This window comes from Carcharodon carcharias, chromosome 3 (genome assembly GCF_017639515.1).
Source record: "Carcharodon carcharias isolate sCarCar2 chromosome 3, sCarCar2.pri, whole genome shotgun sequence".
In the NCBI taxonomy this organism is placed as follows: Eukaryota; Metazoa; Chordata; class Chondrichthyes; order Lamniformes; family Lamnidae; genus Carcharodon; species Carcharodon carcharias.
In genome coordinates, this window is record NC_054469.1 from 7,593,084 (window position 1) to 7,618,665 (window position 25,582).

General features: G+C 42.5%; 2 protein-coding genes across 2 annotated transcripts in view; one reads left to right on the forward strand and one right to left on the reverse strand.

Annotated features, from left to right (window-relative positions):
- The window catches only part of bop1 (BOP1 ribosomal biogenesis factor), a 188,915-nt gene that overhangs the window by 73,856 nt on the left and 89,477 nt on the right, over window positions 1-25,582 (forward strand). The window lies entirely within an intron of this gene.
- On the reverse strand, window positions 1,690-19,908 carry scxa (scleraxis bHLH transcription factor a). Its single transcript, XM_041184206.1, has 2 exons — window positions 19,195-19,908; window positions 1,690-1,827 (listed from the first exon to the last, which is right to left on the reverse strand). The coding sequence occupies exons 1-2, from the start codon at window positions 19,684-19,686 to the stop codon at window positions 1,789-1,791; spliced, it is 531 nt and encodes a 176-aa protein (XP_041040140.1). The 5' UTR covers window positions 19,687-19,908; the 3' UTR covers window positions 1,690-1,788.

The following is a 25,582-nucleotide window of genomic DNA, read 5'->3' on the forward strand; positions in this document are numbered from 1 at the left end:
TCAGGAAAAATTGCAATTATTTCCTCTTTGAGTTTGCATTGAATATAAGTTTAATACATTACAAAAGAATTGCTGACCTCCCATTGTAGGAGATTGAATTTGAAAAGAGGCTGGTTTACCCTTTCAGGAGGGTGATCTGTTTTTCTGCCCTATGTCGCCCTGTAGCACGGAGTGGTCTCTACCAGCTCAGTTGTATAAGCGATTCTTCTCACAAAGGGCAGTTGGGATCAATTGGGAAAGTGGAGTTGGGATGAAGAATCGGTCAAGAATGGTGGAGCAGGTTTGAGGCGCCAAATAGCCTGCTCTTGTTCCCAATCCAAAACTGTCTTCATCTGATTCCTACTTCTCATCAGGAATTGCAGCCCGGGGCACGGAAGTTGATCATAGTGTACTGCTTCTGGTTGCAACCAGCTAACTCCACGCTGGCCCATGTTCAGACTGGGACTACCTACATCTGTAAGGTTCATTTCTGTCGCAGCTGGAATTTCTAATGGGTACCGGGGGGGTTGTCTCACATTTCACCATCTGCCATGGTGGATTTCAAACCTGGGTCCCCAGAGCAAACCCTGGATCTCTGGGTTATTAGTCCAATGACAATATCACTACACCACCGCCTCTCCGTGGAAGACACTGATTTAAAGTTTTGGGCAAGAGATGCAGTGAGAATAGGAGGAAGAACTTTTTTTACATGGTGAATGGTAATGATCTGGTATTTGATGCCTACTACGGTGGTGGAAGCAGAAACATTGATTACCAAAGGAAATTGGAATGGCACTTGAGGGAAATTAACCAGCAGGACCAAGGGGATCGACCAGGGGAGTGGGACTAATTACTCCAAGGAAAACTGGAATGGACCTGATGGGCCAAATGGCCTCCTTCTGTGCCATATAACTCTAAGCAAGCTCAATTGTGAAACACTGATAGCTGAAGAATTAACAGAATTATTTGTATGCTGGCAGTACTGAGTACCTCTGGAAGTTCCAGAGTTGGTAGGCTGCCAGTTCAACTAGGGTGACGAACACTCTAGTTAATGGGTTATTCAGCAGCATGTGAAATAATTTTGAGGGTCATGAAGACTAATTTTCCTGTGTCAAGCACACAATGTGAGGCTAGGACTGTGTGTAGAGCAGACCGGAGTAGGGCCAGCAGCTTCCATTCTCTCTAGGCCTTGAGAACCATTTGATGGTCACCCCAGATTTATCAGGATTTGAACTTGTCACCTCTAGCTCTCTAATGCATCACCATAACCATGATTTTACCCCAAATAAACCGCTGGAAATGAAGCCTGGAGTGTTGAGATTTTTATTTTATGTACAAAATTGACTTTTTATATTACATATTTATTACATGACAAACCAGCATGTGGTGGAAGTTAATCATGTAATGAAAGTTCCTTTTCAATTCTTGAAGCCACTTTGTAGTTTTGTCATATTTTGTTTGTGAATTTCCTCCTTGGTGCCAGCTTTCACCAGTTCGGCTGTGTCACACCAGTGTGGCTGTGTGCTGGCATCTTTGTTTTGCAAAGGAGCAGGTTGGGAACTCTTGTCTGTCTCTGGAGTCTTCGCTTTGAGGCCAATGATTTTTTTTTAAACTGAGTGGAATCCAGCCTGGCCCCAGGTGTCGAGGTTTTCATTCACCTTTTGTCCTCCTGCAGATTTTTAGCCTTGTCCTCAACATGCTCCTTATTTATTTTGTTTCTCTTCCTGCGGGGCGCAGTCTTGCTCGTTGCTCCCCTGTGTGTCTGCCGCCAGCTCGCAAAGTCCGTGGGCTGGGTTGCTGACATCTTTGTTAACTTCGAATCGTGCTCTTTCTGTCTCGGTCTTTGTTCTGCAGGAAGAAAGGAAATGGATTTGAGGTTATTCTCATTTAGGCGCAAGTTTGACTGTACCTTTTCACGCTGCTGCTCAGCTGTGTTACACATGAGTGGGTTGACCACAAAGCTTTGAGTCTCTGGAGCTCTATCAGCTTACCCACCACCCCTCCAATGGTTTTTGCAGCAACTCATTAAAGGCTCTCTTTTTTTTCTGTGGTTGGCATCTGTCTAACTTTGAGTTACATTGGTGACATTTAACTACCTCTAAAGCTTGGTTGGCAGTGCAGCTCTTGCACTTGCTCTTTGAAATGGTGAAAGCAGTAGGATCTCTGTGTGATGGGAGGGAGCGCTGCTGGACTCTTCTGTGTGTGGCGAGAGTTGTGACTCCAACTTCTCCCTGTGTTGATAATTTGCCTCTGCTAGGAATTGAAATCCAGTTCCCCCAGCCTGTTGTAGTAACCTCGTCTCCACAAGAGCGACTTCCACACCTTCACATTGTGAGGTTTGTCTGGTATATTCAGATTAGTTGAATCTGCTGCCATGAAGGTGCAGCAGCTGCTGTCGTTGCATCTGGATTTGAGCGCTGCCTGGAGCCGAGGCACTGGCCCCACTGCAGGCTGATTTTTTTTTTGTGCGCTCTATCTATTCCACCCCCATCCCTCAAAACTTCCCAACTTGCTCTTTGTTCCAGGTTTTAATGTTTTTCAAGATCACCCCCACCGCCTGCACCTTGATTGAGAGGTTTGACAGCTCAGGAAGCTGAGGCTGGAAAAACCACACAGTGAAAACTCCTATCGCACCTCTTCAGCTTTCAGACATGTGTGATGCGTTAGTTTGATTTGTGGCTGCCCAGAAAATGGGGCTGGAAACTTTTTTTTTTCGGTCGTGCTGAGACTTGGGAGAACTTAATTGAAAAACAAGAGCCTCTCATTTCATTCCTTCCCCACTCTGACTGAGGTTTGACTCTTTTTTTATGCTAAGTTAGATACTCCAGACTGATGGTTTCCCAATTCTGCCTCTGATCTGACTGGACCTGATCCCTCACCTTCCTCCACTGAATAGCTCAGTGCACTGCCTCACGGTGTGGTGACTCTCTTCATGCTGAGTTCCTGATCCTGGGCCTGCAGTGTGCACCAATACTCAGTGGAAACCCAAATTTAGTGCTTTATCACAATTAGGGGAAGTTAAGTGATCTGTGGGACTCACTCCACTCTCGCCCCTGGGAAGACAAGGTGGACATTGCTGGCATGGCCAACATTTATTGCCCATTCCTAACGCCCTTGAGAAGGCAGTGGTGAGCTGCCAACTTAAGCTGCTACAGTCACCGCTGTAGCTACACCCATCCATAACAGGTGTCTGACATGTTTGTAACAAACTCTTGAGGCAGCCTGTCACAGGGACATTGTTATGGAAGATCCTGATTTAAAGCCCTCTTGTCTGGCACCCGCAGCATTTGTGGAAAAATTCCACAGCATTTTTTTGAGCAGGAGTCCTTTGGTGCACTTTACAACATACCTCCCTCAACCAACTCCACCAAAAACAGATGCATTGGTTATTTAGCTGACTGCTGTTTGTGGGACAAAGCTGATGAAAAATGGTTGTCACATTTAACTATATGATTTAAATTTTTTAAGACTGACACTACTCTCTATTACAGGACTCTTCAGCCTCCAGTTATTAATCTTCTCTATCGTATGGAGCAATGTGCTACATACAAACAAGGAGCAAGAGCAGGCCATTCGGCCCCTCGAGTTTGCACCGCCTTTTCATAAGATCATGGCTGATTTGAATGTAACCTCAAATCTGCATCCCGCTTACCCCCAATAACCTACCACCCCCTTGCTTACCAAGAATCTATCGGCCTCTGCCTTAAAAATATTCAAAGACTCTGCTTCCACCGCCTTTTCAGGAAGAGAGTTCCAGAGACTCTCAACCCTCTGAGAGAAAACAAAATCGCCTCATCTCTGTTTTAAATGGACGACCCCTTATTTTTAAACAATGACCCCTATTTCTAGCTTCTCCCACAAGAGAAAACACCCTCTCCACATCCACCCGGTCAAGACTGCTCAGGATCTTGTATGTTTCAATCAAGACGCCTCTTAATCCTCTGAACTCCAGTAGATACAAGCCTAGCCTGTCCAACCTTTCCTCATAAGAGAACCTCCCCATTCCTGGTATTACATATGTTGTTCAAGTAAACCTTCTCTAAAACTTATTCCAATGCACTTACATGTGTTGGGCGGTGCCCTGGTAAAGATATAAACACCTCAGTATCAGGAGCAGACTTTATGCATTCTTATTGCATGTCTAACTTCACAGGAAGGTTTTGTTACACTGATGGGTTGCAAATAATACTTCAATAGGAGACACAAGGGCATTATGAGTGGGATCTTAATTTTTAGCAATAAATTGTTTATTGCACCTTAGTAGCCGGACAATGAATTACTTTGGAAATACAGTGACTGCCATCGTGTAACTAAATGTGACAACCATTTTTCATCAGCATTGTCCCACAAACAGCAGTCAACTAAATAACCAATGCATCTGTTCCTGGTGGAGTTGGTTGAGGGAGGCATGTTGTACAGTGCACCAAAGGACTCCTGCTCAAAAAACGCTGCAGAATCTTTTCAATCTACACGCAAGGGTAGTGGGGGTATCAGGTTAATGACTCGGCTGAAAGCCACCACTACCTCAGTACAGTCCTGGGAGTGTCAGACTGAATTATGCCCTCGATTGGGACCTGAATCCACAACTTTCTGACTCCAGGGAAGCCTGTCACCAGTTGAGGCAGAATGGTGGCTGAACGGAGTTAAAAATTGTTAACTGATTGGGGTGGAGGGTCAGCATTCTGCACTGCAACAGTAGTAACCAACTCTGTTAGCTTAGTGTGGCCAAAGTGAACCACTTTTAGTTGAAGAGGCACAGTCTGAATCACGATCGCGCATCATCATAATGCACCAGTTTCTGAATACATCTCTTCACTCCTGCCCAAAGACTGACAGTTCATACTCCACTCCAGCAAGTTACGAAATTGAATTTAATAAATCTATCCATTTATGAACAGGCACCAGTTTTTAAAAAAAAAAATTGCCATGGAAAGCTGTCAGGGTTGTCGTTGAAAACCCAACTGGCTCACAAACATCTGCCACCCCTACCTGGTCTGACCTACATTAGCCTCACATTCCAGACTTGATTCTTAATGCTTTCAAGGCTACTGGACTGCACAATAAAATACTGCTGTGCCAGAATTGACCACGTCCCAGGTATAAATATACAAATGCCAATACTTGAATATTGTTGAGAAGAGAGACATGTTACCGAAGCTTTTCATCTTGCACTCATTGGGGGAAAATGCAAGAATGCCAAATTTCAAATGATCACAATGGTTTATACTACAGGCGGAAAAGTGCTGATTGGTTGGCAAGTTGACTCTGGCCAAGGTATTGCCATGGAGAAAGCAATGGGGAACTATAGGCTCCTCAAGCTCCAGGAAATTCACAAAATGTGCAAGGCTTCAACATATTCCTTTTGCTTGCAGAAAACAGATCCCTGTGTCCCTTATCTCCTGTAGGTTAAATTGTTGTGATCGTTTGAAATTTGGCATTCTTGTGTTTGTCCTGATGAGTGCAAGATGAAAAGCTTCAGCAACATGTCTCTCTTTTCAGCAATATTCTAAGTTCTGCACTGACAAGCAACTGTTTATACCAATAATCAGTTTCAGCTCAGCACTGGAGTTAGTCTAGTTTATGTGCTCAACTGGTCGAGAGGGGCTTGCCTCAAAAGTGAGCTTTGCTACTGAGTGATGAAGAGAATTCTGTTTTCCAACGAATCCACTTTCTAAAGTTGAGACCTACCTAAATACCTCAGACATGTATGACGCAATGAACAGAATCCACTTCTTTGGTTTCCTTGCATCAAGCAACTTCATTATAGAATAACACCTTGCATCCATCTCTCATCACTGGCAGTCTGCCTGTTAACTGTAATTTAACTTCTGATTAAAATTCAACACATTTATTGCAAGTTTTTTTTTAAAAAATAGCCTGCCATGATTTTCTGTCTGTTGCACTTGACTGTGTGCCAGCTTTATCTCACGTGTCTCAGTGAAGCCTTTGTGCTGTCGAGCTGCTCCTACCCGCCTGTGTTTCTGTTGTGTCTGAGTTTTGCAGAGGTCAGGAACTGGGTGGGCTGCGGGGCGAGCGACAGGCGTGCTACACCTATCTCCGTGTAAGCAGCACAGGCTGAGTCTGCCTACCTAACGTATGCCTCCAGTGAAACTCTGCTTGTAATTTCTTCTCAAAATTGTTATTTTGTTGTTTCAAGTTGGTGACCTTGTCACTCAGTTGGGTGGACAGATGCTACTGGCAGTCGCATATAGTGCATGGCATATATGGGGAAAGGAGCTGAGGAACGTAGCAGGGTGGGGTGATTTGAGGGGGAAGATAAGGGAGACCGTAGAGGGGAGGCCTTAAGCTCATTTCAAATATACAATGTAAAGTAGATTTCTTCCATCTCTCAATTTTAAAAAAATATAGGCAGTGCTAAACATGTGTAGGTTCAGTTTGTGTGTTGATGGCTGTATGTGTGAGAATGAAGATCTCTGTGGCACTTGTGCCCTCACTGACACCCTCACCCATCCTTTGTCTTAATCATTCTTCCCTTCGCTCTTGGTTGTGCATCACACTTTCCTGTCATTTATTAACTTGGTTTCTCATTCCCCTCCTCCTAATCTCCAAGTCTAGTGCAGTCTTTTTCAACTAATAAATTTGGTGAAAGGTTATGAAACAAAATAAGAAACCTTGATATAATACTTGTAAGATTTGCCACAGCTTTTAAGTTGTCTTACACTGAATCATTAACACACGCCTGAAAGAGGTTTTTATCTCTACTGTGTACAAGATCCCAAATTGATCTTTGAACCCTGAGAGAAATCCTGCAGATCATGTAGGGGCATCTCAGCATTGAAGATCAATCAGGATACTGAAGATGGTGGAAGAAGGGGAGAGAATACGAGGGTGAGCTTGAAAAGCTTTTTCTCTCTTTACCATATATATATTCAGCTACAGTAGATGAATTGAAAGTGATTTCTGTATATGTGCAAGGATGCTATACATCAATAGCTCAGAGCTAAGGCTGACAATCTATTTGTAATCTGAGCCGTGAGTTTTATTTATTCTTGGGTGTCTCCGCCAAGGCTGGTTTTTATTGCCCATCCCTTGTTGTCCTGAGAAGACTGTTACCCTTCTCGTGATTCACTGCCGTCCATACGGTGAAGGCCTTATTCTTTTTTTGAGGTTTGATACAACTGAGTGGTTTGCTCAGGGAAGGTGAGAATTAACCGCGACACAAAAGTTAAAATACTGCAGATGCTGGAAATCTGAAATAAAAACAGAAAATGATGGAAATATTTGGCAGGTCTGGCAGCATCTGTGAAAAGACGCAGAGTTAACGTTTCAAGTTGATGACTGTTTATCAGAATGAAGGACCATTGACCTGAAACGTTAACTGTTGTCTTTCTCTCTGCAGCTGCTGCCTGACCTGCTGAGAATTTCCAGCATTTATTAGTTCTTATTCAAAAGTCTCCCACGCTGGTGTGTGTCGAGAGTCACACGTAAGCCCAGACCGAGTAAGGACTGTTGGGTTCCTTCTCTAAAGGACCTTAGTGAACTGGTTGGATTTTTACGGCAATCCAACAGCTTCATGGTCACTGTTACTGAGACTGGCATTTCATTTCTATAAATATATTTTTTTTTAAATTGAATTCAAATTCTCAAACTGCCACTTTGAGCTCGGTTAATAGTCCAGGAAAATCCATTCCACTACTGTACCCTGTCTCAATGAGGAGAATTTGGCAACTGCTGTGGGAGGGAGCACACTCAAATTACTGAAAATGCGCAGTAAGTTAGTCAGCAAGTTACACTCTTCATTTTACAGAGTGTCACACTTGAAGCTTTCCCCTTTCAGATGCTAGTCACCGTTGTGTATTTCTGTTCCCAGTAATAGCAAGAGCAAAAGTAACAGCAAAGTTTCAAAGGTGAAAGGTTTTTTGGCTGTTCTCTAAATGCAATTCCTTGACACGGTAGGTGTTACAACTTAAAGAATATAAAACTGACTCAAGCAGATTTAAGATCTTTCCTGAAAGCCACCTCCGAAAGTGCCAGTGCAGGTGGCTGAGCAGGAACAGGACTCAGAAACAGGAGCCTCAGAGGGGAAGTGGAGAAGTTCTTGCACCTGAATGTATTCCTGCTTTATTGTATTTTATGAATGCTATGTAAAGAAGTCATGGGAAAGAAGGGGGTTAAGTTACTATGCCCATCATCGTTTCCAGCTTGAAATACGTTACTATATCTTTGCCGTCTGGGCTTGAACTGGGAGAAAGGGAGCAGAGCAAGTATGCTTTCAACAAGCATATCATTCTCACCTTCACTTCTGTCTACTTCTGGTTAGTAAACATTATCCAGGAGAAGGTATTGTGAAAAGCAGCTGATCTCACAGTTAATCACATCACCTCATGAACTATGCGCGATGGAAGCTAGGGGTGGTTATTGCCTAAAGCTGAAGGTGGGATTGATCAAGGCAATCCTATTCAGTTTAAAATAGTTCAGAGTTTGAATTTTCTGTGAGGGTATAGGGTGTTTCTGGGCTCACTTGCATAATCCCATAGAGCAGCACCAAGATGTAGGAGGGGAGGATGCTGCTGAAAGTGGGGGAGAGACACAGTGTATGACCATGACCATGACCATGTCAATGGATATATAATGACATCTTACTACATTCACAGCACACACAGTAGATTGCTGAGAATTACATTCCAAGAAGTGTGAGAATAATGACTGTCTATTAAATTAAGAGTTTGCCAGGGTAGTCCTTTTGCCACAAAAATTTCAAAGCTTGAACTATAATTTGAAACTGCAGGACTGCATAGAATTTTACAACAAAATAACAAACTCATTCAGCTGGTCGTGCCAGTGCCGGCTGTCTGAAAGAAGAGCTTTTCAGCCCCCCTCACCCCCCCCCCCCCCCCCCCCCCACCCTACCCCGTGCCCTTTTAAAATGAATCTCCTTCGAATATTTAACCACTTCCCTTTTGAAAAGAGCTTGTGGATTCTGCTGCTGCCACTGTTTTTGTTTGGGCATTCCCTGTCTTCCTCGCCTCTCTTTGTAGTACAAGTTTACCCTCTGCTTATTGGTCTACTTTGATCAAAATGGTCAGGAATAAAAACAAAAAGTGCTGGAAAAACTCAGCAGGTCTGGCAGCACCTGTGGAGAGAGAAACAGAGTTAATGTTTTGAGTCCAATATGACTCTTCTTCGGAATGGTCACCTTTCTGAATTATCCAGAGCAATGAGTAGGAGTTTGAAACCTTCTACTATAACCTTGAGAGTGGCTCCAGCATCTACAGCACAATACATGATCTTGGAAATAATTCAAGTTATTCCCAAATCAAATGTGCTTACCTTAGGGGCCTGATCTTTCCTGTGTCCATCTGTGTGCAAATACCCGCTCCTGTCTTGCTGGTTGTTTGTGTGTGAAATTGCAGAGTGCTCACTGTCCATGCTGAAATTTGTTGGTCCTTGTGGTGGATCAAATCCCCGAAACATTTTTAGGTCGACTACGTTATGCAATGATTTTGTCCAAAATTGTCTAAAAATGCACCTTTTTTAAAACTGCAAGCTGAATCTTAATAGACTGAAGTAATGGACCCACTCATCGCCGTTTCTTCTTTAACACAAAATGTCTGTTCCTGTTTTGAGTTTGAGAAATAGCCTCAGAAGATCATCAGTTTATGGCCCAGGAGGAGGCCCTTTGGCCCATTGTACTCATGTTGGCTATTCTCTAGATCAGTCCAAAACTAATAATACTTTCATTTCCTCCTAGTCTCCCTTGCTTCAAATATTTATCCAACTTACCCTTAAACAGCACAATGTTCTTTCCCTCAACCACTTTCTGAAATTTCTCTGAATATCTGTCTTTACACTCTATCTGACCATTTTAAATTACTGTCTCCCCAAGCAGAGGAAGGTATCTTTCTCCATTCAAAATTTTCAAATCTTCTATGCCGCTCTCAGCGGAACTAGTCTTGATTTTTTTTTGATGAGGTAACAGAGTTAATGATAATGTGGTTGATGTGGTGTACTTGGAGTTCCAAAAAAATGTTCTTGATTAAGTGTCACATAACAGACTTTCCGGTGGAATAAAAGGGACAGTGGCAGCATGGATACAAAATTTACTGAGTGACAAGAAATAGAGAGTAGTGGTGAACAGTTATTTTTGGACTGGAGGAAGGTAAATAGTGGGATTCCGCAGGGGTTGGTATCAGGACCACAGCTTTTCTTGACATATTTAAATGACCTAGATTTAGACTTGGGTGTACAGGACACATTTTCAAAATTTGCAGATGACACAAAACTTGTAAATGTTGTGAACTGTGACAGACTTCAGGAGGTCATAGCCAACCTGGTGGAATGGGCAGACAAGTGACAGATGAAAGTTAGTACAGAGAAGAGTGAAATAATTTATTTAAATAGGAAGAATGAGGAGAGACAATGTAAAAGAAAGGAAAAACAGAATTACCTGGAAAAACTCAGCAGGTCTGGCAGCATCGGTGGAGAAGAAAAGAGTTGACGTTTCGAGTCCTCATGACCCTTCGACAGTTCTGTCGAAGGGTCATGAGGACTCGAAACGTCAACTCTTTTCTTCTCCACCGATGCTGCCAGACCTGCTGAGTTTTTCCAGGTAATTCTGTTTTTGTTTTGGATTTCCAGCATCCGCAGTTTTTTTGTTTTTAAAAGAAAGGATACTGTTCTAAAGGGGATGCAGGAGCAGAGGGACCTGGACCTTGTCAGGAAGAAATAATTCTCATAATGTTATTGGGTTTTATTGTAAAATAGTGGTATCTGTGTCTGTATGTGTCGTGTGTGAGACTTAATTGGATTAAAGGCAGCTGATCTGAAGGCTTTGATGTAAACATTGGGAGCAAGTTTAGAATGTAAGGTGCAAAAGAATATTTGCATTTTTGAAGAAACCAGGCTAGATTGTTTTCATAGGAGGGGTGAAATGTGTCACCTAGCAGGGTGAAGTTTAGGAACTATGTTTTTTATTTTTCCCAATGATTTACTGGTAAAACTTAGTGCCAAGAGAGCTTTTTATTATCAGAAAGATAAAGTCCAAAGACACAGTGTAACAGCGGAAATTTGTATTCAAAGGGGAAAATATGTATAAAGGAGTTAAGGCTGTGTATAAGAGTAGGCATTTTGAGATCTAACAAGTGTGAAAGCCTTCAGCATCTATGCTTCATGCTGCTTCAAACGACTGAAGTTAAAAACTCACTTTGAATTTGACTTGTTCAGGGTATCATGTTTCTTTGCCTGGGTCTTTTCAAATCTGTGTATCTTACTGTTGCCTTAACAAAAGTGTGACTGGGAGTCAAATTAAGTAGGGGATTTAGAAGTTACTATAATAGTAATATGTAGACGTATGTATATGCTTAAAATCATTTTTCTTAATAAATGTTTAATCTAGTTTTGTAAAAACCTGTAAGACTTGGTGGTCTTATTACAGCTGAATTTAAGGCACGCATCTCGAAATTTATACAAATTGCAAAACAAGTTGTGGCAGTTGTTTCAAGTTTCCCTTTAGGATTTGAACAACTCAGCATTTATGATCAGCTATGCCATAACAGCGTATTTGTGCACAAAGCATTGGAGATGACAGAGCAGGTTAAGAATGCGGTTAATAAGGCACACGGGATCCTGGGTAATACAAATAGAAGCATAGAGTACAAAACTAAGGAAGTTATGATGAACCTATATAAAACACTGGCTTTGCCTCACCTGGAGTATTATGTCCAATTCTGGGCATCACACTTTCGGAAGGATGTGAAGTCTTTAGAGAGAATGCAAATCTTTTCTGCAAGAATGGTTCCAGGGTTAAGGGGCTTGCATTATGAAGAGAGATTGGAGAAGCTTTTGAGAAGAGAAGGTTGAGAGGAGATTTGGCAGACATGTATTCAAGATCATGAGGGGATCTAGGCAGAGTAGATAAGAGAGAAAATGTTCCAATTCATCTAAGGAATGAGAACCAGAGGACAATGATTTAAGATGACTAGCAAAAGAGCCAAAGGCAACATGAAGCAAAACTTCTTTACGCAGTGATTGGTTAGGATCTGGAATGCTCAGCCTGAGTGTGATGAAGGCAGATTCAATCATGGCTTTAAAAAAAAATTGGAAAGTTATCTAAATAAAAAAAAATGTGGGGCTACTCAGGGCGGGGGAGTGGGTTGCTCATGCAGAGATGTGGCATGCACACAATGGGCCAAATGGCCATTTCGTATGCTATAAACATTCTATGATTCGGACTGCACCATTCTTTACAACTTCTTGCACTCATCCAGTTTCTGCTGGTTTAGAAGGAAAGAGTACTCAAAATCTGCTTAAAGCAGTTCAATACCTTTTACATGATTCTATTTTGTCAGATACTGTGAGCTGCTCAATTTAAGAAAATCAGTACCTTTAGTTGCCATGTCAATCATCCTGTTTAGTAAGATCAATTTAGGGAAGATGGTGGCATAGTAATAATGTCAGTGAGCTAATAATCCAGAAGGGTAATGCTCTGGGACATGGGTTCAAATCCCACCACAGCAGCTGGTGGAATTTAAATTCAGTTAATTAATAAATCTGGAATTGAAAACTAGTCTCGGTAATGGTGACCGTGAAACTATCATTAATTGTCGTAAAATTCCATCTGGTTCACCAATGCCCTGTAGGGAAGGATCTCTGCTATCCTTACTAGTCTGGCCTACATGTGACTTCAGACCCACAGCAATGTATGACTGCCCTCTGAAATGGCCTAGCAAGCCACTCAGTTCAAGGGCATTTAGGAGTAGGCAACAAAAGCTGGCCTTGCCAGCAATGCCCACATCCCTTGAACGAAATTTTAAAAAAATTCAACTCATGGAATAGGAGATCCTGGGCAAGACTGGTAGGAGTTGCATGGGCTTGGGTTGCTGGGAGTGTTCAGGACAGAATATAATGGGACAAATTACAGTTCAATAATACTGGGGCTGCTTTATTTTGACTGTTGTGTATTCCTCCCTCCTGCCCCACATTCCCTGCAGATGCATTTGAGGCATACATTTTGCTCTTATAATTACTCCGATGATGCTGGAGAAGGCTTGGGGATTTGCTGCTTCTGTAGGAGCAGATAGCTGGAAGGTTGCATGAATTGAAAAAAAGCGTAGATTTGCATTATATAGTGCCTTTCACAACCATTAAACATCTCAAAGCACTTTGCAGCTAATTAAGTACTATTGAAACGTAGTCACTGTTGTAATTTAAGAAACGTGGCAGTCATAGAATCATAATCATAGAGGTCTACAGCACAGAAGAAGGCCCTTCAGCCCACTGAGTCTGCGCCGGTCAAACAAGCACCTATTCTAATCCCATCTTCCAGCACTAGGCCCATAGCCTTGTATGCCATGGCATCGCAAGTGCATATCCAAATACTTCTTAAATGTTATGAGGGTTTCTGCCTCAACCACCCTTTCAGGCAGTGAGTTCCAGGTTCCCACCACCTTCTGGATGAAAAAATTCTTCCTCACATCCCCTCTAAACCTTCTGGCTGCTGGTTATTGATCCCTCCACCAAGGGGAAGAGTTCCTTCCTGTCTACCCTATCTATGCCCCTCATAATTTTGTACACCTCAACCATGTCCCCCCTCAATCTCCTCTGCTCCAGGGAAAATAACCCCAGTCTGTCCAATCTCTCCTTATAACTAAAACTCTCCAGCCTAAGCAACATCCTGGTAAATCTCCTCTGCACTCTCTCTAGTGCAATCACATCCTTCCTATAATGCGGATTCTAGAACTGCACACAATACTGTAGCTGTGGCCTAACCAGCGTTTTATACAGTTCCGGCATAACCTCCCTGCTTTTATATTCTATGCCTCGGCTAATAAAGGCAAGTATCCCACATGCCTTCTTAACCACCTTATCTACCTGTCCCGCTACCGGTGGACATGCACCCAAGGTCCCTCTGATCCTCAGTACTTCCCAGGGTCCTAACATTCATCGTGTATTCCCGTGCCTTGTTCGTCCTGCCAAGTGCCTCACCTCACACTTATCCAGATTAAATTCCATTTGCCACTGATCAGCCCATCTGACCAGTCCGTCTATATCCTCCTGTAATCTAAGGCTATCTTCCTTACTATTTACCACCCCACCAATTTTCCAATTCAGTTTACATACAGCAAGCTCCCACAAGTAGGAATGTGATAGCGACCAGATAATCTGTTTTCTGATGTTAATTGGGGGGTGAATATTGACCAGGATACTGGGGAGAACTCTCCCACTCTTTTTCAAAATAATGCCATAGGATCTTTTACATTCGCCTGATCCGAGCCAAGGTCTCGGTTTAGCCAAGGTCTCAGTTTAACGTTTCATCTGAAAGATAGCAACTGTGACTTCAGCACTCCCTCACTACTGCACTGGAGTGTCAGCTTTCATCCAGTGCTCGGGTACTGGGAGGATAGTTTAAAACAGAGAGGGTTAGGTTGCGTCCATTACTTTAATGGAGGGAGCATTCTGATGTGGTATCATTCTCAGCATCTGAATAGAGACATGTGTGAGGTGGATAGAACTGAATAGTGAATGGTATTTGATACAGTGCTGCACCCAAAAGGCATTTGATACAGTGCCACACAACAGACTTGTGAGCAAAGTTATAGTTCATGGAATAAAAGGGACAGTAGCAACATGGATATGAAATTGGCTGAGTGACAGAAGTCAGAGAGTAGTGGTTAATGGATGTTTCCTCAACTGGAGGAAGTTTTGTAGTGTAATTTCCCAGGGGTCAGTGTTGGGACCCTTGTTCTCCCCGGTATGTATTAATGACCTAGATCTTGGTATACAGGGCATAATTTCAAAGTTTGCAGATGATATGAAACTTGAAGGCATTGTGAACTGTGAGGAGGATAGTGCAGTCAAAAGGATGTAGGAAAGTTGATGGAATGTGTGGACAGGTGGCAGAAGTTCACATTATGGTAGGAAGAATATGGAGGGACAATAAAAACAAAGGGGACAATTTTAAAGGGGGTGCAGGAGCAGAGAGACCTGGGTGGACGTGTGCATAAGCCATTGAAGGCGGCAGGACAGGTGAAGAGAGCAGTTAATAAAGTGTCCTAGCCTTTACAAGAGCAAGGAGGCTACGTTGAACTCATATAAGACACTAGATCGGCCTCAGCTGGAGTATTGTGTTCAGTTCTGGGCACTGCACTGTGGAAGGATGTGAAGGCATTGGAGAGAGTGCAGACAAGATTCACGAGAATGATCCCTGGGATGAGGAGCTTCAGTTATTAAGATAGATTGGAGAAGTTAGGACTGTTTTCCTCGAAGAAGAGAAGGCTGAGAGGTGATTTGATGGAAGTATTCAAAATCATGAGGGGTCTGGACAGAATAGATAAGGAGAAACTGTTCCTACTCGTGAAAGGATTGAGAATGAGAGGGCACAGATTTAAAATAATTGGCAGAAGGAGCAAAAGCGAAATGAAAAAAAAAACTTTGGCTAAGGTCTGGAATGCATTGCTTGAGAGGCAGGTTCATTCGAGGCTTTCAAAAGGGTGTTAGACTATTACTTGAAAAGGAAGAAATGTGGAGGTTTATGGTGAGAATGGCACTAAGGGAATTGCTCATTCGGAGAGCTGGTGCAGACACGATGGGCCGATTGGCCTCCTCCTCCTCCTCTGTACAATTCTGTGATTCTGTAACCTTCCAATTGCTGAAGCATTAGCAGCATGACTAAATCAAAACTTAATGAGACATTTTGGTGGTCTGACAACAACCCCTTAGATTTCCAATGAGTTTTTGGGCTCGTTTTGGGAAATTTTTAAGAGGAATAAAATTGATCATCAGGTGTTGTCATCATGAAAGATCTGATTGGGGAAATGGCATCGGACTTGTTGATTGTGCTTTATCAAGGTGATGTTGTCGAGGCCGGTGGCGGAGACCATTAGTCCTGACACCATTGGTATGTCATTATGTGCTTCATAATCTGTGGCTGAGTAAGACTGTAACCAGTCACAAGCTACTTTTGATCTAATGATTAACTGCTTTCAGAGATTGGGAGAATGGTGGCAGTGGCGGTGAATAATAAGATCTGACTGCTCGGACGCAAACTAAATCCCAAAGCTGGCCTCATAATGTGTCCTCCACACAGTAATGAATAATTACGCTAATTGCTCCAACGAATGGGTAGTGTTGTTGCTAGGTTTAGTTCAGAGATAGGAATCAGTTGTATTAAATATAAATCTCACCTAACCCAATAAAGTTTAAAGGGCACGATGCACCATAAATTGCTCTCGTCCACAGTGAGAACTAAAATTATTCTCACCTTTCAAAACTGAGTTTGAAAATAGCAATCTGTACAAGTACCTTTGAGCTCTCGAACCACCCAAAAATCATCATTCCTCAGACTGGCCTTTTGTGCAAGACTTCTCCCTTTACCCCATTGCTGACGGCAGTATTTTTAGCCACCTAATCCTCTCCTTAATTCCATTTTTAAATTCCGCCCCCCCTCCACACTCTGCATCCTGCATGTCCATCTCCTGCTCCTCCTTTTTCAGACACATGTTGAAACCTCCACCTCTTTTAGTCAACCTTCCTAATATCAGCCTATTTGCCTGTGTGTGCATTTTAGCCTGATTACACCTTGGTGAATTACCTTGGGGCGATTCATTTTAAAAGAGCTGTATAAGTCTAATTTGTCCTGTTGATTGATCTCAACAGTCTGTGGTGTAAGGGCCTGAGGAATTTGCGCATCCTTTCTAACACATCCTGACGGGATTTCAGGAACATTGAAGCAACTCATGGTCTCGAGCAGGATCCAATCGCCAGCACTTTGGGGTTTGACTTTTCAGGCGATGGGCGAGTGAGTGGCAAGTGTGAATGAACCTGAATCACATCAGGCGATCTTACTGCACTATCCCCAGTCGGTACTATCTCAAATCACAGAAGGAATCATGGATTCATTCAGCACTGAAAAAGGCCATCCACTTATCATGCATGTGCTGACACTTTGAAAACGCAATTTAATTTGCCCAACTCCCTGGCCTTTCCACATAGCCCTGCAATTTTTCAGCATTTATCCAATTTCCTTTGGAAAGTTATTATAGAATCTGCTTACAGGTTGTACTTTCCAGAGAGGTTTTTTAAATTCAAATCACAGCTTCAAACCCCCTGCATTACAGAGTCAGATCCCTTATCTTTCTGTCAGCATCCGGAAAATGTATTGATGTGAAATGTGAAATTGGAATCTCTGTCCCACAAAAGCCAGTGTAATCTATCCATCAAGTGTGTGCTAGCAGCAGATCTCTTCCACTGTGCTGAACTGTAGATCCATCTACATATAAGTGATGGCTTCTGGATGTGAGATCGGGAGAGTGAGACCTGGTGGGTTATGTGTATTGATGACTGGCTCGATAAACAGGTCCCAACCAGCACTACAGCAAGGTTTGCTCACTCTGTGTTTGGAGAATCATTCAGGCAGACAGTTATCCAACTGTCTTTCTCCAGTCCAGGGATTCAATTCAGTGTATGTCTTGTTAGCAAAAGCCATTTTCACACCCCTTTGCCCTCCCATTTTATCTCTGTAGGGAAGGGTGGCAAGTAAAATTCCCCTTCATGGTGAAATCACAGTCCTCATCTGGTTTAAACAGCATTTGAATACAAATCCATCTCTGTAATTTTAATTGAGATCTTCAAAATAATCGTGAGTTCATTGAGAGCAACATGCATTTCAATAGGCCTTTCAGGGCATCCCTAAGCACCTCACAACCAGTTAATTACTTTAGAAGTGCAATCACTCTTGTTTTGGAGGCAAACATGTCAGCCAAATGGGGCACAGCAAGACTCCACAAACTAAGTAAGATAATTGACCAGTTAATCTGTGTTTGATGTTTCGAGTCCGTATGAAGAGTCACACGGACTCGAAACATTAACTGTGTTCTTCTCCGCAGATGCTGTCAGTCCTGCTGAGTTTTTCCAGTTATTTTTGTTTTTGTTTCAGATTTCCAGCATCTGCAGTATTTTGCTTTTATCTTAATCTGTGTTTGATGTTCCTTGAGGGATAAACTTTAGCTAGGATACCAAGATAACGCCCCTGTTCCTCTTCGGGTAGTGACTTGGGATCCTTTACATCTACCTAAACAGGCAGACGGGCCCTGGGTTCAACCCTTCATCCAAAAAAGTAGCAATTAAGAGAGCGCAGCACTGAACAGAGGGGAGAATGTTTTGTCTTGCTGAATTTAAGATGGCGGGTTGTTGTGATGTGTTTGAGGATGGGTGAGCAGTGATGGTTATTCCTGTTTGCTGATGTGGTGTGTTCATGTTGTGTATGATGTGTGTTCACATGGTGTATCTGGGGTTGGCATTGTATTATTTGTCTCGGATATTTCCTATGGTTTGATGTGTGCAGAAGCCCAATGAGATTGTGTATCTTTATCAACCACAAGGGATTGCTGTAAGATTTTGGTGTTTATTTGAAACTAGCTGAAGAGAAGCTCTTTTGAGTATTACAACATTAAAATAGGACTTCATTTGATTTATCGGTAATAAAAATAAGATTAAAGAAAGCTGTCTTAATCTTTTAAATAATTTTTTTTTGCAAATTAGTTACCTGTTAATTTTGAGTCTCTTTAAACTGCAAGCAAGCAGTTGGGTTGAAAGGAGTAAATAATAATACTTGCACTGCTTTTATTTAGCATAGCGTCACATTGAAACATCACCCGTACTTCACATAATGAATTGCTTGGCTCAACAGTGTGTTTCCGTAAATCACAGCAGAATGAATTTAACATGAATTAAATTCTTGTGTAACATCTTTCTGTGCTAAACTCTAAGAGAATTGTGGATTGTAGAACAATTTGAGAAGAGCTCAGGGCTTCAGCAGTTGGTTTCACTATTGGTTTCATGAGCTGCCTAACAGCATTCATTATGTAGGTTACTACCATTTAGAAAATTTTGGGGGGGTTTACTTGGGGTGTAGGAAGGTGTGATTTAAGTTATTTGCAGTAAGACAAGGATGGATAAACTTTGTTAGGTTATTCAGAGATTCGGGTGAGCGATAACTTGAAGTTTTGTGGCTGTAGTTATTTGAAGATGGCCTATTCACTGCCATAGCCTCGTTAGAGACATGGACTCTCCAGTAGACAGTGGATTGAGGATGTTACGTACATGGAAAAATAAATACAGCGCTGGCCTGTAGGTCTAAAAGCTCCCTCACAGATTGTATATGCTTATTCCTACCCAAATGAAAGATACCTGGCTGCAGGCGAGACCAGAGCTCAGAGCTTTCACATACCCACGAATGTTAGGAAAGTCACTACCTACCATTCTCCTCTGGTTGCTCAGACAGAAGGTGCAGATCTGTTTGGGCTGGTTGCTCTCTGTCTCGGTGACTCTGCTGCCAGGGTAGTAGCTGGACGTGCTCGTGTGACAGGGTTGTCCATCCCCAGCCTCTCCCAGCAGCAACACGTTGTCCAGGTGCGAGATGTAACTGGAAGCCAACCGCAGGGTCTCTATTTTGGACAGTTTCCTGTCGGCAGGCTCGGTGGGAATGAGGGTCCTGAGTGCCGTGAACGCTGTGTTGACGCTGTTGGTCCTGTCTCTCTCCCTGGCATTTGCGGCTTGTCTCTGTCTAATGACTCCCGATACCCTGGCTTTCCTCTTCCTCTTTCCTCCTCCTCCACCATAAGGTCCCAGACTGAAGGATGTCTCCGAACCCGAGCTCTCGCTGTCGAGTTCCTCATCTCCTTCTGACAGCATGCTGATCTCCGGGTAGAGGCAGCGACTAGGGACAGATCTCAGCATGGCAAAAGACATTTGTGCACAGATGGGAATTAGTTCACCCAGCGCGTCTCCCTTTGTGCTTTCCCTTTTTTTATTTCCCCTTGAAACCCAGGGGGCGAGATCCAATAAAATAAATTTCAGCACTTCATACTGAGGTCACTTAGGCTCTCCTCCCCCTTCCTTTCCCCACCAAGATAATTTTCCTTCCCCTCTGATCTCTATTCTGCACTTTGTTTTGTCACTCCCTCTCTCTGCCTCTTGCCTTTCCCTTTTCTCTTTCTCTCTCTCTCTTTCTTTCTCTCTCTCTCTCACTCTCTGTATCTTTCTCTGCCTCTCTCCAAGTGTTTCAGGCTTCGCTGAGATCAGGTTTTTATAAGCAGGAGGCGGGACACAGTCAGAGGGCGTTCTAGGGAGATCTCTGAAATATTTCTCTTTTATTTTAACCCTTTCCCAGGGCTTCCCTCAGCCCTGGGGCATTTCACGTGCATCTGTAATCACAGGCTCAGTTGGGGATGTGATAAAACAGCATCTCCTGTCCACATCAGTCTTCAAATTTGCTTCAGATCAATTTCCCCCTATAAAAACATTAACTAGAGTTTAAAAATATACATTTAATCAAAGAATTTTACATCATAGTACCTGGCTAGCTAACTTTTTAGATTGGTGTTTTTTTCTACAAGCTGGCTAGTCTAATCCCAATTTCCTGCTCACTCACAATATTCTTTAATACATCCAGCCTAATGCTACTCTCCCCCTTGCCTCCTGCACCTTTTAATATCCCATTCTCCCCCTCACTCCCTGCGCCCTTTAGTATCCCACCCAGCCTAATCCCACTTTTCCCCTCACTCCCTGCACCCTTTAATATCCCACCCAGCTGAATCTTACTCTCCTTCTCACTCCCTGCACCCTTTAATATCCCACCCAGTCTTATCCCACTTTCCTCCTCACTCCCTGCACCTTTTAATATCCCACCAAGCCTAATCCTACTCTCCTCCTCACTCCCTACACCTTTTAATATCCAACCCAGCCTAATCCTACTCTCCTCCTCACTCCCTGCACCTTTTAATATCCCACCCAGCCTAATCCTACTCTCCTGCTCACTCCAAAAAGCTTTTAAGATCCTTGTGGAATTGACCCTAACTCACTCATGTTTTTGCCACTTATCACAAGGATCATCTTGGTGTCCTGTTCATTGTATGCAATAGCTGGGTTGAAGTGATGAGCAAATGCAACAGTGTTGACCCATATATCACTGAGTGGCTCTGGTGTGTGTCACTTTCTCTGAGTTTTTCCATCGTTTCCAATCTATTCGCAATGTGATGCTGTATCTACACAGATTCTTTCTCTCTCTCTCTCTCTCTCTCTGTCACTCTCATACTCACACATTTTCATGCACACACTCTTAAATTGTCATCAAGTAATATAAAAAGTGTAATTATAAAAATGGAATTTCAAATATTTAGGGAATCTCAATCCTGGTAAAATACATCTATTGTGACTGACCTGACAGCTCTCGCACAGCATAGGGTTAATTTGGAGCAATTCAGTTGGGACATGTAGAAACTAAATTGATTCAGATCTTTTTTTTTACATTCATGGGATTTGGGCTGTGTTGGCAAGGCCAGCATTTGTTGCTCATCCTGAATTGCCCTTGAACTGAGTGACTTGCTAGGCTATTTCAGAGAGCAGTTAAAGAGTCAACCGCATTGCTGTGAATCTTGGAGTCACATGTAGGCCAGACCAGGTGAGGATGGCAGATTTCCTTCCCTAAAGGACATTAGTGAACCAGATGGGTTTTTATAACAATTGATAGTTTCATGGTCACCATTACTGAGACTAGCTTCATTTTCCAGATTATTAATTGAATTTAAATTCCACCAGCTGTCATGGTGGGATTTGAACCTGTGCCCCCAGAGCAGTAGCCTGGATCTCTGGATTATTAGTCCAGTGATTTTTATCTTTATTTTTAAAGCAAATGCCCTTTTCTCAGTTCAAAATGTTTGCTGAAGTTTCTGACTCCGTGACTGCCCCCCTCTCTGCCTTGCTGCCTTCATTCAGATCCTCTGTTGCCATCTCTTTCAATGTTCTGTCAAATAAACCTGTGTAACTTTTTTTTAACAAAAGCATATGGCTCATCCATGACATGGTTCAGTGGCCAGCTGCATCCCTTGCTCAGTGATTGTGGGACAAGCCAATGGCAATGGGTCCTATGGCTTGCCTCAGGACCTTGAGTTAGATATACGGGCATTTGGCCAGGCTTCCCTTAGAGAATGGCAGTGCAGTGACTTATGCTCAGAGTTGCATTTGCTTGAGCTTCAAATGAACATAGATTGGAGTTCATTGTGATTAACCCCATGGCCAAATAGCCTGCTGGCACTTTCTGTTGAGACTTAGAAGTTAAAAGAATAACAGCCTGAGTTGCATGGGAGGGCACTGAGGTTAGTCCTCACAAGGAGTTGGCAGTGTCAGACAAAAGGGGTAATGGTCAAGCGGAGATAGAGGAACATGTGCTCATTGTCAGGTTCTGACGTAAACTGGTTTGTTTCCACTCTGATAATCAAGTTATCTGGTGGCGGTGGGCGATCTAATTCGGGATAATTGGGGATCCTGAGAGAGATGGACGGGGGAGTAAGGAAATCGGTAATAGGGCTGCTTTTGCGTTGAAATCGCAAAACAATGGAGACTTCACATCTGGGAAAATCATTGGAATATATGAAACGGTAAGCGCATTCAGAATGATATCCACAGTGGGAGCTGGACAGTATGGAGCTGTCTCTTTTTTTTTTAACATTTGACATCAGAACAGCGTGATATTATTCAGTGGCTGTCTGTCGCTTCTTCAAAAAATATATATATTTAAAAAACCCTTTTCACCTCTGCACTTTATTTGAAGTGACCTCTCTGGAAAGTCTCGTAAGCTGAGCTGACCTGAGATACTGTGTTTGAAGGACCAGGTTCCGGTAGTGTATTGCAGACTCTGCTCAGCACCTGTTCCTCTCCGATTCACCACAGTTCCCCTTGGGGACTCTATGTTTAAATAGGCCCGAGAGGCTGAGATGCAGACTTTCTTCCTCTAAAGCTCAGTTTTCACATTTGATCTCCTGATTTATGTCTTCCTTGTCCATCTTTATCTCCACTCCCAAATCTCTTGTTTATCCCTATTTAAGTTTAATTGTTGCAACAGTGTTCACAGGAATTTTAGTAACTAGCGTACAGTGCTGTCACTAACCTGTAACAGTGGGCTGCACGTGGCATTTGCCCTATGTCTATTTGAACTGTGTGAAGTACCCAGCAGCACAAATTATAGATTGCGCCGATTAAAACTTCTTCACTGAAAGACTGCTCTGTTGGAATGACTTTGGTCAGCCTGGACTGGGGACTGCGCTTTTGTCTCTGAGTCAGAAGGTCATGGGTTCAATCCCTTGTTTTGTTTACAGGGTAGCAGCAGCTATACTTCAAAAGTAATCTGTTTGTGAGGTGTATTGGGATGCTACGAGGACCTCGGAATCTCTAGCTTGTTCTTCCTGCTGTTCCCTTGGCAACGCCTACAGCAAACACGCAGATGCCACTGATGATTCAGCTGCATCATACGTGCCTCCACTTGGAAACTGTGTCGAGTTGTGTTGCCGTCTTTAGTGCCAAGTATCCCTGATAATTGAGAAAGTGAAGCTTCTTTCTAGATTTAGTTGTTATAAAAGTAATCCTCCAGATTATATTTCTGTTAGAGTCAATAAGAATTTGGCTGGTCACAGGGATGCTGTCAAATTTGACCATGCAGCAAATGGAGCACGAGGGGTGATGTGGATTAGTCTGAAAATGTTTGAGAACCAGTGCTGTGCTACCAGTATACCAAATGTATGATGATAGCACCGCAATATATTGAAAAGAAACTTTGCACGAAAAGGGAAATTGCATGAGAGGTATTTGGTGCATTGCTAGGTTTCTGGAATAGGAGAACCCTAATTTCTCCAACATGATACCTAAGGCTAGAGAAAGCCAGTCACCCCTTAAAGCTCACCCCTCAGTATCCTGACCCTCCCAATTTACACACCAATTAGAACGCTCCAGATGTTTTATCTACTTAACTATGCTGTCACGTGTTTAATTATTAAACTGACTTCTCATCAAACTTTACCCATGCCCTCTTCTCCATTTTCCTGGTGTATCTTAGTAGTATTCTGGGTTTAGCCTTCTAAAACCAATTTATATTTTATGTATCACTCAAATCCTTTCCCTGCCTGCAGGCTAGAACTTCAGATTTTTTTTCCAAAAATATGCTTACTTTCAGATATTTCATAAATAATGCTCCAGATCATTTTAAATTGGACATTACGGAAAGTGCAATATATTCAACCTTTCCCCATTGAGCAGGTTGCACTCTGAGGTGCTTCAGTACAATTGCAATGCACATGATATTTACTGGATACATTCGATCTCATGCATGCCTCCTGAGGGGTCCTACAAAGTTACCAGCCTCTTGGTACACCACAGCTTCACATTGTCAAATCTCTCCTTGTTGTTCATGCTCTTTCTACTTGGGATCAGTCCTCTTTGCTATATCTAATCCAATGCTTGTGTGTGTTTTTATTAAGTTGACTATTGACATAACCTTATAGACTGGTATTCTATGGTGACCAGTATATATACAAGCTTGAAAGTGTGGTCCCTAGTCCCTTACAAGTATATCTGTGATAGTTTAATGCCTGTCATGGTATGAGCTTTTTTTTTAAAAAAGCCTCATCATTATAACAAGTGCAAATATCTAAGTTATTTCTCCAGCCTGTCCCTACTTCCATTCCAGCATTGTACCCATTGATTGTCTGCTGGGGTTGTTCTTTTTAATATTTTTAAAATATTAACATTGGTCCTTAGAAACAAGGAAGATCATTCCTTCATGATCTGTAATGCTCAACAAACTTCCTTTCAGGTCTCCTTTAACTCAGTTGCTTGGGGGAGGGATGCTAAATCTCAAGTCTTCAGCTTGCTAACTACCTCTGAGGCACTGAGTGAAGAATCTTCCCAGGTACTCGATAGTGTGTTGTTGCTATATCTCTTATGGGAAGTTAACATCACGGAAAGAGACTATTCGGTTCTTAGACCAATCCTAGACTAATGCTGCTGCTTTCCTCATAGCGCTATATCCCCATCTCTTTGAAATATTTACTCTGCCTTGGCATTGTAGCAAAGCACCCCATGTTTTAACAGCCCTCTGGATAAAGATGTTTGCTTTAATCTCTCTGTGCTCTCTTAGTGACAGTTTTAAATTGATAGCGCCTTGTCATCGACTGTCCAACAAGAAGGGAAATTTTCCCCTTGTTCATTATCAGCTCCTTTTATAAAATGCTTCAGCTATTTCATCATCAAATTTGCTGCTGTTTTTTGATTAGTTCTAACTTCCTCTCTAACTACACTTTCACTCATAGAATTCAGGAAGAATGTGCTGGTGTTTGTTTAAAATCTTCAACTGTACTCAGCTCAGGGGCCCTCTTGGCACCTTTTTAAAATCCCTTCACCTTTTATATTTCTCTTAATTCTTTCCCCTGTAGACCTTTTTCTGCTTTGTTTTCTTTTTATTTTAGTTGCCCTGCCCATCCGTTTTGATGATGTCTTTAATGGTTATTTTTCTCCTCTACATATCAATATTATTTGTTCAGCATTGGAAGAGCGATCTGCTTTTCTGTAGCGTAATACCTTGCAGAAGTGCTTCTCAGTTCCCATCGCTCAGTCCACTCCTTCTGTCTTGCCCTTTATAAAATCCATTGTTTCTAAACTGCTATTGCTGGCACTGATTCGCTAGGTTACCTGAGTTTAATCCCATTACTTCACTAGATTGCAGCTGTAGTGAGTAATCTCCTGAATTTCTGCTCAGCAGTTGTGGAAGTGGGAAGGTTTCACTTTTCGCAAACTTTCTCCTGCTACTGAAACTCCC